Source organism: Fragaria vesca, linkage group LG2, assembly GCF_000184155.1.
Source record: "Fragaria vesca subsp. vesca linkage group LG2, FraVesHawaii_1.0, whole genome shotgun sequence".
NCBI classification, from domain to species: domain Eukaryota; kingdom Viridiplantae; phylum Streptophyta; class Magnoliopsida; order Rosales; family Rosaceae; genus Fragaria; species Fragaria vesca.
In genome coordinates, this window is record NC_020492.1 from 15,646,042 (window position 1) to 15,659,499 (window position 13,458).

Here is a 13,458-nt window from a genome sequence, read left to right on the forward strand (position 1 = left end):
ATTTTTCTAATACCTATCTCAATTATTTTGGTTGGAAAGACTTTTGTACCCATCATATAATTCTAACCACTCATCCTCTCTCTTATCTCCTCTCTCAGTTCTCTCTCTGCTCGATCTCCTCTCTCTCTCTTTTCAACCACCCATTCTCTCTTATCTCCTCTCTCAATTCTCTCTCTCTCTCTCTCTCTCTCTCTCTCTCTCTCTCTCTCTCTCTCTCTCTCTCTCTCTCTCTCTCTCTCTCTCTCTCTCTCTCTCTCTCTCTCTCTCTCTCTCTCTCTCTCTCTCTCTCTCTCTCTCTCTCTCTCTCCAAAAAGCTCCGCTGTTCATCTTCGTCGGCCTCATAGTCGGACTCGACCGCACCCGATCTCCTCCACCTGCAACGTCGTTGAATCCATTTGTCCTCTTTCTCACATCTCCAACGCGCCTCCGCCACTGACGAGGTTGAGGTTGCCTGCAACGTTCTCAGATCCGCCAGCAAAGTTCTCAGATCTGCTGACTCCAGCACAAGCTTCGTCGATGCTTCTTCACCAGCGCGGTAGCGTCGAGCAGTGGAGCTCCGATCTCTAACCATCAAAACCAGAGGTGTCGGCAATGCAAGCCAATCTCTGATCTCCGTCACGCAACACACTGGCGCCGCTATTCTCGCTTGGTTGCACAACATTTTTGGAAAACAACGACTGCGTCTCTAATTAAAGTGAAGTTACTAGGGGATATAGTTTTGCAGAAAAGTGAAAAGTTAGAGTGAAAAATATATTACTAGAGGTAATAAGTTTGTTATTAGGTTTAACAACACTTTTTTCTCATCCTTTCTTTATGTTCTCTCTTTCTTTACCACTAATACTGTTGTACGACAAGTTTACTACCCCTAATAGAAGATTACTAGGGGTAGTAAACTTTGTTTCTTTGCATCGAAGTTGATTTTTCTCCGTTTTAATGTGTATTATGACCTTTAGAGATACTATTTTACAAGTTAACTACCCCCAGTAGAGGTTTACTAGGGGTAGTAAACTTTACTGAAAAATTTACTACCCCCAGTAAACTTTTTTTTTTTTGCATTTAAGTTAATTTTTTTTGTTTTAATGTGTATTATGACCTTTAGAGATACTGTTTTGCATGTTTACTACCCCCAGTTGAAGTTTACTAGGGGTAGTAAACTTTAATGAAAAATTTACTACCCCCAGTAAACTTTATTTTTTCGTATCTGAGTTAATTTTTCTTTGTTTTAATGTGTATTATTGCATTGGAGATACTGTTTTGTAACTTTACTACCCCAAGTAATAGTTTACTAGGGGTTTTTTTTGCCGGTATACTTCCGGCAAGATTCGAAGGATTTCGGTAACATTTTTTCTTAAAAAAATCCCGTGAGATTCCGAAGATTTTCTAGCGGCCGGAAATTTTTTTGCCGCCGGTGACCGGAATCCGGCAGCCGGTGTCCAGAGTCCGATGTGCTTCCGACATAGTCTTCCCTCCCTCTCTTCCACTTTTCTCTTAAATTAAAACTAAGGGTAAAAAAGTCTTCACAATTATTATTATATTAAGATTTTAATAAAGATTTGTGCATTTGGGCATAAAAGAAATACCTTATATTTAAGTGGGCTAACAAAAAAGATTATCATTGGAATGAGGTTTGATTTTTTTGATTTTATGCAAATGGTCTTTTTCCCATAAATAAAAAACGATAAAAAGTCTCGTTAAAACATTTAAAATCGTATTAATTACATTTTGGAATTAATTGCCAATTAATATTTATCCTAGCCTTACTTTTACCATGTTCATTCAATTTTTTTTTATCTCAATTCTTTTTAACGGTGTTAGTATTGGTGTTAGCGTTATGTAATTGACTGCATTAAATCAATGATAATAATTCGTCAGTCATAATTAGTTCACATGCACCGTGGTGAATAAAAGAACTTTCCATGGTCAAACTATACCGTCACCATGTTCTTCACACAGGTTTGACATTGCTGAAAAGTGACCTCAATAGTCAAAGATCACCATGTGCTTTATGCATCAAGCTAAAGTCCTTGTTTAATTTTAAACTGATTTGTTGGGTGATCCAATCTCCCTTTATTTCCTCGCTTCTAAGCACAGCCAATTCGATCTCCGAGGAAGATGAGAAGAAGATTGTTCTTTCTTTCAAGTCACTCCAACCCTTGCAAATCTCAATGTCTTCAAAGCTTTCGTCCAACTATTTGAGAAATTTCCTCATCTTCTTTAACATCACAAATCTTGCGTTTCTCTGAAGGCAAAGATATGTCTTGCACGCAAGTTTAACTATTAACACAAAATACTGATGTTCTATAATGTATTAGAGGACAATGCTACTAAAAGAATGTATCCCTACAAAACTAATCCCTTGATGAGTGCTATTCACACAAATACTCTCATCAAGCACCTAATTTCACTATTATGAGGAAGGTGCTGAGTAATGTTGCATATAACAGAAAATTCCTCGACCAAGGAATCCCTTGTTACTTAAATTGAGGTTAGTGCTATGAACACTACTGAGAAAGCATTTTGATTGTTACTTGCATATTGTGCGAAGTACTGCAATTCTCATGAAGATTGTGTAAGAATACCCCCTATTTTTTGCGCATGAAAAACCTTTCAAGCAAAGGGATCAACATGGTTGGGTGTCAGTTTTCATTGCTAAATACCTAAATTGATGTATAAAATAACAAAAGGATAAAAGTAAATTGGAGAATAATGTGGTCTCATTACCCACTACAGATTAGTTTCAAAACTCAACTGCCTTATCCCTCTTTCTGTTTTATCTTTTCTTGTTCCTAGTAGAACACAGAAGAGGGACAAAAGAATACAACGATAAAAGTAAGACCGTTACAACCTTCTTCATCTTTCTCACCTCATCTCTCATCCCTCACAGGTTAACATTTCATACTCCATCATTGTATTATCAGCCAAGACTTGGCCTGTGACTTTGTTCACATCATATTCAACACCTATATATATTCCCTCCAAAGCAACTCTTATTTCTTCAACAACAAGAACAATAATGGCATCTCCTTTTCCTTGCACATTCTTCTCTTTTCTCTTGCTCCTTCTCCTACCCTTCTTATCTTCCTCATATGATCCCAACTCCAAGCCTGACCAGCTTCACTTGTCTTCACCAGCATTCTTCCCGAAACTCCAAGCCGAAAAGCTCATTCGGGACCTCAACTTGTTCCCCAACGATGAGATTAACACCGGAGCTTATTACAACTCTTCATTGGACGCTCCAAAGCTTGTCGAAAAGCGCTTCAAGATGCCATACTTTGCTGCTGCTAATGGAACCACTATTGCAGAGCTTGGACACCACGCCGGCTACTATCGCCTCCCAAATTCCCACGCGGCAAGGTAATCCAAGCTTTTTTCATCTGTAGGAAAAATGAATACAGTAATCATCTGCAACCTTTTTCATTGTTAGTGTGTAAAGACTAATGAGAGACAGAAGCCATGCCTCAATTGGTTGTCGTTTACTTACTCCATACAAGACAACAAGAACATACATGATTGCAACATTTCTCATTTAATATCACTTTTGTATGATTGTTATATATACATGAAATGCTTAGAAGCAATAAATGTTATTGTGTTTTTTTGTGGTTTCATGGGTCCATATATGTTGCTTGTATCTTTCTGTATGTGCTTGTGTGCAAGTTAATCAATAAACTTGTCCTCAACCTTAGAGAATCAAATACAAAACACAACATGGCTACCTTCCATATATTCACTGCAACCAACGTTTCAGTCTTTCATATTTTAATCTCTTTTTGGTTTCTGCAGGATGTTCTACTTGTTCTTTGAATCAAGGACAAACAAGAATGACCCTGTAGTGATTTGGTTGACTGGAGGACCAGGTTGCAGCAGTGAACTTGCTGTGTTTTATGAAAATGGTCCTTTCCATATTGTAAATAACTTGTCTCTTACTTGGAATGACTATGGCTGGGACAAGGTACTGTTAGGACCTACTATATTGTGATGGTTTGCAATTCTTCAACAATTTATGTGTGCAACTATTTTGTTCTTGTTTTCACTTCTATAGGGTTTCCTGAACAAGCTTTTGTTTGGCAGGCATCAAACCTTCTCTACGTTGACCAACCTACTGGAACTGGTTTCAGCTATTCTTCGGATAGCCGTGATATTCGTCACGATGAAGAAGGTGTCAGTAACGATTTGTACGATTTCTTGCAGGTTCTATCCATTCCATTATATGAATCTTACATTACATAATTGAACTTCCGATTTCCAATGTGTAACGAACATGTACGAGGTGAATTGCCAATTTTGAGAAAATTCAGCAATGAACTTGGTGACAGCTTAAACCTATTTTCTTTGGGTTAAATCTTCTGACTTTTGTTTATAATCACAGGGATTTTTCACCCAGCATCCTCAATTTGTTAAGAATGACTTTTACATCACTGGAGAATCTTATGCTGGCCACTACATTCCGGCATTTGCTTCTCGAGTGCACAAAGGAAACAAAGACAAGGAAGGGATTCACATAAATTTTAAGGTATGCATGATGGCTATAATAGTTATATTGGGAATTGTATAAATCATAAAGGAACTAACCACAATAACTTCTATGGTTTAACAGGGATTAGCAATAGGTAATGGCTTAACCAATCCAAGTTTCCAGTACAAGGCATACCCCGATTATGCACTACAAATGGGTTTGATTAAGAAAGCTGATTATGATAGAATTACCGAGTCGATTCCAGCCTGTGAACAAGCAATCAAGACTTGTGGTATGTCCTCTTCATTTCTTTGTTTTCTTGACATATTTCTGTAACTAGAAACTTTACAAATAAGTGAAACTGTGACAGGCCCTACTGGTGGACGGCCTTGTGTAGACGCATACAGTGTTTGTAATAACATATTTTCCGAGATCATGGATATAATCGGTGATAAAAATGTAAGCAAGGGCAATAATTTTATTACTTGAGAACAATTAAGTTCTGAAGAAACCGAATTCAAGTAGACTGATGAGTTTGTTTTCTGCTTGGCATGCAGTATTATGATATCAGAAAACAATGTGTGGGGGATCTATGTTATGACTTCTCAAACATGGAGACATTCTTGAACATGAAATTAGTTAGGGAAGCCCTAGGAGTAGGTAGCATAAACTTTGTTTCTTGCAGCTCTACGGTGTATGAGGCTATGTTGTCGGACTGGATGAGAAATCTGGAGGTGGGAATTCCTGCCCTTCTTGAAGATGGAATTAAGGTGCTAGTGTATGCTGGGGAGTACGATCTTATATGCAATTGGCTTGGTGAGTCCCTTTTGAACAACAAAAGGCTCATGTTTCATTTGTCTTTAAGATAATAAAGCAATACTACCATACTTATAGTATCTGAAATCTCTCTAATTTTTTTTGCAGGGAACTCAAATTGGGTTCATGCTATGGAATGGTCTGGTCAGAAAGCATTTGAGGAATCACTAACGGTTCCATTCAAGGTTGGCGGTGCAGAAGCAGGACTGCTTAAAAGCCATGGACCCCTCGCTTTCCTCAAGGTCTATTTCCCTCTCTCTCTCTCTCTCTCTTTATGGATTAATGAACAATCGATTAATTTATTCATTTCTCTCGGTCTCATATACCTATACCTATTAAAAATAAAACTGATCAATCAACTATGAGAGAAAGGAGAATGCTCCGAGTTTCATGGAGCACTCTAGGGTTTTGCAGCAAACCCTTTCTAGCGGCGGGGGTGTTTCCCCGACCATCCAATGGCCAGTTTTTGGTGATGACGAACCAGAGGGAAGGACTCCTCTCAGACGGCGGCATCGGCAACCTGACCACTCTAGTGCTACAGCCACGGCGTTGTGTCGAGGTTGAGAGCAATTGCAAAATATCTAATCCGATGTATATCGCATCGAAGAAACTGAGCAGTTCGGGTCTCGGATCGAAGGCCTTGGTGGCGGGGATGGCAGAACTTGCCGACTGGAGGAGGGCTTGGAGATCTCCGATCTTGGAAGCCGACAAGATGAGCTCGCTGGTCGGGCTGGATTTCGATCAAGATAACTCGACCCGATCTCGGATGGTTTTTCCGGCTTGGATTCTAAGCGGCGATACCACAGCTGGTGGAGGTTTGAAGGCCGGCGAGTGGCTGCTCAAGGTGCCAGTCGAGTTTTTCCAATGGGCTCGGACTTGGATCTGGACCCAAGTCTTTGGGCTGACTTCTGGGCTCAGGCCTGGGGAGATGGCTTTTGACCTTCACTTGACCTCTTTTGGTCATGGGTTGGGCCTACTCTTTCATAATGGTAGCACCTACAAAGTCTATGAGGACGCAGATCTTAGTGCGCTAGTGAGCGGCATTCCTCCAATCCCGGCCTCTAAGGTGCTATGCCCTAACGCTTCTCCATGCCCTGATCTTAAGGGCAAAACAAAACTTCAGTAAGTGTTAGTGCATTGATAGCTTGGCAGACTGTGCGAGCTGGATGCAGCGAGATGGATTCATAGGACTTAGAATACCGCAATTGAGCGCTTTGGCTCTAGTTTTATGTTTCTCTGGTATCTTGTTTTGTCTCTAGTTTAATCCTCTGCTAAGCTCACTTGAATAAGTGAGCTAATTGTCTAATGTAATGGTGCTTTGATGCCATTCTGGCCTGAGTCTATTAATGAAATTTCTGGGGCTGTTGCCCTTTTCCCTTTCAAAAAAAAAATACCTATACCTATTTTGTTTCTCTAAATACAATATTAACTTTGGCAAACAGGTCCATAATGCTGGTCATATGGTCCCAATGGATCAACCAAAAGCCGCCTTACAGATGCTGACAAATTGGATGCAAGGGAATTTAGCAATGGCCCAGTCAAGAGAAAGAGCTGCTCACAAGTGATAGTATGAGATCCTTGTCAGCCTGTCAATATCTATTTTATAATCCACACTCTTTTTTTTATTTTTAGTTAAAGATTTCACAAAAAGATAAAACACATATGAGTAAAGACAAATTTAAAGTTACTATAAAAGAAAAGAATGAGTGTGGATTGTAAGAGAGTGTAAATTTCAATCCCTTCCAATACTACATCTTATAAAGTTCCTAGTAGAGAGTTAAAGTTTATTTCAAAGGAGTTACATAGACAATTCCACATTATTTGGTGTTGTATCTAGTAGGTTATAGGTGATATAAAATTACATTCTAAAAAAAGTGATATAAAAGTGTAAATACTTTCATGTTCCTTTTGGAATGATATGTGAAACCTTGACAAAAATGAGACAATCATCAACAAATATCAAATTTGAAATTTTTACCTCTCTATGAAGTAAGTAGACCTACATGAGATTTGGAGTTTAATCTTGTTATGTTAACAGCCCTAACAAAGCGACACCATAGCTAGGTTAAACAAAAAGGGAGATAGAGGGTCTCCTTGACGTAGACCTATAGTTGAACAAAACAACTAGAAGTTAATCCAAAAACTTCAATACAAGCTAACAAGTAATCCGAATTCTAAAGGTCGGGTAAGTTTTTGCCAAGTCCAGTTTAATATTTCTTCCTCTGAAGACACATTCATTTGGCTTATGAGGGAACATGTAAAGAAACCAAGAACTCAGGAAGCACCAGATAACAAAAGCACCGGATAACAAGAACTCAGGAAGCTACAAGCACACTTCATCATGATGTTGAGGCACACGCACGCACGAAAATATCATTATCAAATCTATTTACATTCGAAAACAAAAGCAACCCTCCTGGTCCACAGGAGTGTACTCATTAAGAAAAGCGAAAAAGGAAGGTGTTTATCAAACAAACAAAGATACTGCGTCCCCGTTAAGCACACTGTATCCATTAAGAAAAAAAATATCAAACGCCAGAAGCAGTGGAGATTGCTTGACTCAAACCTGTCGTGCTCTCTGCTCTTCGAGAGAGCCCCAGAACTAGCTCAGTGTTCTGAAAGAAAGGAAGCCTCATCAGTGTTGGGTATCAAAGCAGCCGAATCCAGGTCTGATCCTCGACCTCCAAGTCTCCAAACTCGGAGCTCAAAACTTTTTCTGATTAATTGCAATCAAATTTTTCTGGGTATCATATGCAATCAACTTTCTTGTCTTTTTAATACATAAATATATTAATTTGTTTAATATTATTACATTTTGATTTGCTGTGTCCTGTCGCCGCGTCCGTGCAACATAGATTCTGAAAGACTAACTATTTGTTATTTTTTCTGGCAGGTTGTGGTTGCTGTTGTTGTGCCTGTTTGTGATTGATCTCTTAGAGGATTTGCATTTAAGGTTCGACCTTTTTCTGTTCTTGCATGTTATAACATGATACATATGCTGTTTTAATTGCACTGGTGATGGTTGATTAGCTTTTGCTTTAAACAAAAAGGAAATAAAAAGACTGGAAATAAATTGATAAAATGTGTGGATAGTTTTACAAATGCATGAGTATGTGTGATGTGTTTTAGCATCATTCAGATTTGATATTTTTGATGATGATCATGTAATACAATGTTACTATATTGATAATCAGTCTACCTATGTTCTAATATTACCATTAAACTAGGTTTGACTTAAAATGATTTGTCTTTCAGGTTTTTCTGCCTCCCTAATGAATAAGAAGATTATGTTTTCAAATTGGAAATGTTATGCCATGTCATCATCATGTTAACTGGAACTTTAAGTTGACTATCAGACTTGATAAATCAGATTTCATAAAGATAACAGTTGATTTTGCTTTGGCTCACACATAGGACTCTCTCTAAATTTCCTTTTCCTTTTGCTTGAGCAATTCTTTCTCTAAATTTTCTTTTCCTTCTGCTTGAGCAATTCTTTTGGAGAGGTTGTGAGTACTGATGTGCTCTGCTTTTCGTTTCTTTGATTAACCATGCATGTTCATTATTAATTAAATACGTTAACAAGATTAATGGTAGTAAACATAGATCGATTCCTCCCTTAAGGCTCCCTTTCATGGCTGAGAACTTTTTTTGTTTTTGTTCCTATTTGAGCAAGATGAACTTTACACCTCTAAGGTGAAATACAATTGGTTTGGATCTAGCTTTACATGATACTGTAATTTAACTAATAATTGATAATTCTTTTCTTTTTTTCATTTTCATTTTCTGAAACGGGTGAATTTTTTGAAAAGGGAACTAATATTTACAGTGATCATGTGATGGCTATGTTAACATGATATGCTATACTCCCTAGAAGCAAAGAGTTCATTAATAATTGGGGTATGGTCGTCCTTGTTAGTGACGAAGGTTGTACCACTGTTTTAGATTAACTGATAATTCCAGACTATGTACCTTGATTTGCAAATTGACATATAGACTTATCATTCGGTTTTTTAATCATAAATTATTTTGCAAAAGTGTCATCATCTTCTGGGGTGACTTTTGGGTACGGGGTTTGGGGTTCTTTTTGATAGATCAATATAGAGTGAGATCTGGGTATGGTAAATTGATCTTGGATTCTGGTATGCATTTTTGAGATGTTGGTTATGATCTGTTTTTGTGTTTTTGATTTTTATGTGTTTGCAGGTTTTGTTTAAAACTACTGGAGGTCAGGTTCTGTGTTCAAAGAAGCTCGTTTTTCATCAATGGCATCTTCTTTTCCTCGTACACTTTTGTTTTTTCTCTTGCTCCTGCTACCTTTCTTCTCTTCCTCATCTGGTTCCAGCACCGACCCTTGCCTGCTTGTTGAGAAGCGGGTTCTGATGCCTTACCTTGCTGTCAATGGAACTACTATTACAGAGCTCGGACACCATGCCGGCTACTATCCTCTCCCGCATTCCCACGCTGCAAGGTGATTAAAGCTTTCTTCATCTGTTAGAAAAATTAACCCGGTATGCATATGTGGATATTCTTTTCCAAGGAATAAAAAGAGACAGAATAAATAGACAATATGAACAGAGACATTTCTCATTTAATATCACTTATGTATGATTGTTATATATACGAGGAATGCTCAGAAGCTGTAAGTGTTATTTCTGTTTTTCTGGTTTCATGGGTCCATATTTGTAGCTTGTATCTTTCTGTCTATGGAAGTACAATAAACTTGTCCTTAACCTCAGAATCAAATACAGGAAAAAAACATGGCTGCTTTTCATATATTCACTGCAACCAATGTTTCAGTCTTTCATTTTCTAATCTATTTCTGGTTTCTGCAGGATGTTCTATTTGTTCTTTGAGTCAAGGACTAACAAGAATCATCCTATTGTGATTTGGTTACATGGAGGACCAGGGTGCAGCAGTGAAGTAGCTGTGTTCTATGAAAATGGTCTTTTCCATGTTACAAGTAACCTGACTCTTACTTGGAATGTCTATGGCTGGGACAAGGTACTAATATACTGTCATGGTTTCCTACTTTTAAAAATTTATGCATGCCATTCCTTCTTGTTTTGCCCTGTATAGGGTTCTCTGAACAAGTTTTTTGTTTAGCAGGTGTCAAACCTTCTCTACATTGACCAACCTACTGGAACTGGTTTCAGCTATTCTTCAGATAGCCGTGATACTCGTCACGATGAAGAAGGTGTCAGCAACGACTTGTATGATTTCTTACAGGTCCTACTCATTCCATTATATGAAACTCGCATTACATAATTTGCTGAAAGTCACCCAAAATTGTTACTAACTTACGATTTCCAAAACGTGTGATGCGAATGCAAGTGGTGAATTCCCAGTATTGAGAAATTTTACCTATGAACATGAGAACAGCTTATACCTATTTCTTTAATATGAATGTTCTGACTTCTGTTTATAATCAGGGATTTTTCACTCAGCATCCTCAATTTGTTAAGAATGACGTCTACATCACTGGAGAATCATATGGCGGCCACTACATCCCGGCATTTGCTTCTCGAGTTCACAAGGGTAACAAAGACAAGGAAGGGATTCACATAAACCTCAAGGCATGATGTCTATTACTTATAATGGGACTAGCATAAATATGTGAAGGAACTAACCAAAGTACCTTATCTATGGTTTGATAGGGCATTGCAATAGGTAATGGTCTAACCAATTCACCTGTCCAGTACAAGGCTTACCCTGATTATGCACTGCATATGGGTTTGATTAAGAAACCTGACTATGATAGAATTACCTGCCAGTTGATCCCAGCCTGTGAACAAAGACTCAAAATTTGTCGTATGCTCTCTTCTTTTCTTTGTTTTCTTGACCTATTTCTGTAACCATAAATTTTACTAATAAGCGAAACTTTGTCAGGACGTACTGGAGGACATTCTTGTGAATACGCATATTTGGAATGTAATGACATATTTGAAAGCATCATTGAAATCAACCCTGGTTTGAATGTAAGTAAGGGCAAAAAATTTATTAGTTGAGAACAACTTACTTTTCCAAGAAACCGAATTCGAGTATGATGACTGATGAGAGTTTGTTCTCTGTTTGGTATGCAGTATATGGATATCAGAAAATGATGTGCAGGGGATGTGTGCTATGACTTCTCAAACATGATGGCATTTTTGAACAAGAAATCAGTTAGGAATGCCCTAGGAGTTGGGCACATAGACTTTGTACCTTGCAATTTAACAGTATATTCGGCTATGCTCCAGGACTATATGAGAAATCTGGAATTGGGTATTCCTGCTCTTCTTGAAGATGGAATCAAGGTGCTAGTGTATGCTGGGGAGTACGATCTTATCTGCAATTGGCTGGGTGAGTCCTCTAAACCAGAAAAAAGCTCATGTATCTTGTGTACTTGAGATAATACAAAGTACTATCATATTTATGATATCTGATATCTCTCTAATTTTTTTAAGGGAACTCAAATTGGGTTCATGCCATGAAATGGTCTGGTCAGAGAGCATTTGGTGAATCATCGACTGTTCCATTTAAGGTTGGTGGTGCAGAAGCAGGACAGCTAAAAAGCCATGGACCACTCACTTTCCTCAAGGTCTCTCTCTCTCTCTCATATTTATAATCTGGTCCGACACTCCTGGCAACAGGTCGATGATGCTGGTCACATGGTTCCATTGGATCAGCCAAAAGCCGCCTTACAGATGCTGGCAAATTGGATGCAAGGAAATTTGGCGCTGGCTTAGTCAAGTATAGATAGATTATGTGTATTGAGAGCCTCAGTGCAACTATATATTATTATATCTAAACTAATTTTAAGATAACAAAAGGAATTAGTATTTGAATATTTGCAAATTACAAGTCGCTAGCATGCTCTAGATGAACAAAAAAAAGTTAAGAGCTTGAAAATTTCTTAAGGTCACAATTGTTGGCTGAATACAAGTCTTCAGTGGTACCAACCTGAACTGCCAGAGATTTTGTGCATGACCATTCTTCGGTAGTATTAGCTCAATTGCTTCAATGGATATACTGAAATTTTGAATAATTGAATTCATTGTGCAATTAGAAAGAGATACGATTGCTTGATAGGCTTCGTATTTAGCCATTTCTGATACAATACTGTGCGTGTAGGATGAAATTTTGTTGGGTTCTATCTGAGAAAACATGATTAGTCTGAATTGTTTTCAGTTTTTGGAACAGTGAATGATATATGTTTTGCTATTTTCATTTGAGAATTTTGAAGGGATTGTATGTATATGTTTTGTATTTACAGGATGAGGACTCTGGAATTAATGAAAATCTCAATTGACCAAAAAGGTTGAGGACTCTGCAATCTTGATTCATGCAGAGGAGTGAATAGAATGCTAAGCCTAAAGGTATGTTTATTTACTCCATTGTAACTTCTGAGTATTGATAAAAGTATTATATTTTAATATGAAACATTTTTGACAAGTATTATTTGCTATATAGTCAACTGGGTTCCATTACCCTGAGGTAAGCCAAAGAGAATTTGTCGAAGTGAAAACAATTTTTAGAGGAAGTGTAATAGGATTTACAGCCAATTGTGAGTTTAGTTCTGTCATTTCCTACTGTTTCTGTACAAATTGAGTTCCCAAAATTCTCAAGTCGAGGGCATTTACATTAACTGTAAGTGAGGTTTGAAACCATGTCTTGTAAAGTAATGGATATGAACTAAAGGAGTGTACAGAGATTGCAAGATTTTCAAGCTGATCTGACCTATATCTCAGTTTGTTTACTGACAAAGTTTCATTTACGTTTTATATTACAGGTTACAATTGCTAATGCTTTAGAGGGGAAGGCACATTAAAGATATAGAAATGCTGAAAAATAACACAAACTCAGCACCAGTAGTATTCAAAAGATCTGGTGCAAAAACTTTTATGAGGGAAAAAGCACCAGATAAGATTATTCCACTAATCTTCAATTTGAGTACACAAAGATAGGTAGTTTTCCACAACAACTACAGAAGGAAGTAGTCACACTAGTGTTTACATCTTTCTATGTACACACTGATACAACTCAACTATCAGTTTCAAACTTTGATTCTTTCACACAATCTAGAGTTTGTTTCTTCTCACAGCCACTTCCAAGGTTCTTCACACAACCTGGCCTTGCTCAGTTTTCTAACACAACTAGCAGCTTTCTCTCAGATCAATCACAGCTTCATCAAACTTAAGTGCAACCTA

The 13,458-nt window shown here is 37.8% G+C and overlaps 1 protein-coding gene and 1 pseudogene across 2 annotated transcripts; both read left to right on the forward strand.

The window, feature by feature from the left end:
* The first annotated feature begins 3,013 nt into the window (after positions 1–3,013).
* On the forward strand, positions 3,014–6,837 carry LOC101302136 (serine carboxypeptidase-like 48-like). Its single transcript, XM_004292517.1, has 9 exons — positions 3,014–3,354; positions 3,784–3,952; positions 4,072–4,191; positions 4,370–4,513; positions 4,598–4,748; positions 4,827–4,915; positions 5,014–5,272; positions 5,381–5,514; positions 6,715–6,837. Exons 1-9 carry the CDS (start codon positions 3,014–3,016, stop codon positions 6,835–6,837), a joined length of 1,530 nt encoding a protein of 509 aa, XP_004292565.1.
* A 2,697-nt stretch (positions 6,838–9,534) lies between these two features.
* Positions 9,535–13,079, forward strand: LOC101302427 (annotated as a pseudogene). The gene is made up of 10 exons (XR_184144.1): positions 9,535–9,740; positions 10,105–10,273; positions 10,379–10,498; positions 10,702–10,845; positions 10,927–11,080; positions 11,159–11,247; positions 11,353–11,611; positions 11,716–11,849; positions 11,902–12,018; positions 13,041–13,079. The product of XR_184144.1 is annotated as a serine carboxypeptidase-like 49-like (transcript).
* Positions 13,080–13,458: the final 379 nt, after the last annotated feature.

Bases quoted from the DNA above. Each gene is read 5' to 3' on its own strand.
- LOC101302136 (XM_004292517.1), top strand. From the start codon at position 3,014: ATGGCATCTCCTTTTCCTTGCACATTCTTCTCTTTTCTCTTGCTCCTT. The intron at 4,514-4,597 runs GTATGCATGATG...ATGGTTTAACAG, and splicing joins GGATTCACATAAATTTTAAG to GGATTAGCAATAGGTAATGG. The intron at 5,273-5,380 runs GTGAGTCCCTTT...TTTTTTTTGCAG, and splicing joins TCTTATATGCAATTGGCTTG to GGAACTCAAATTGGGTTCAT.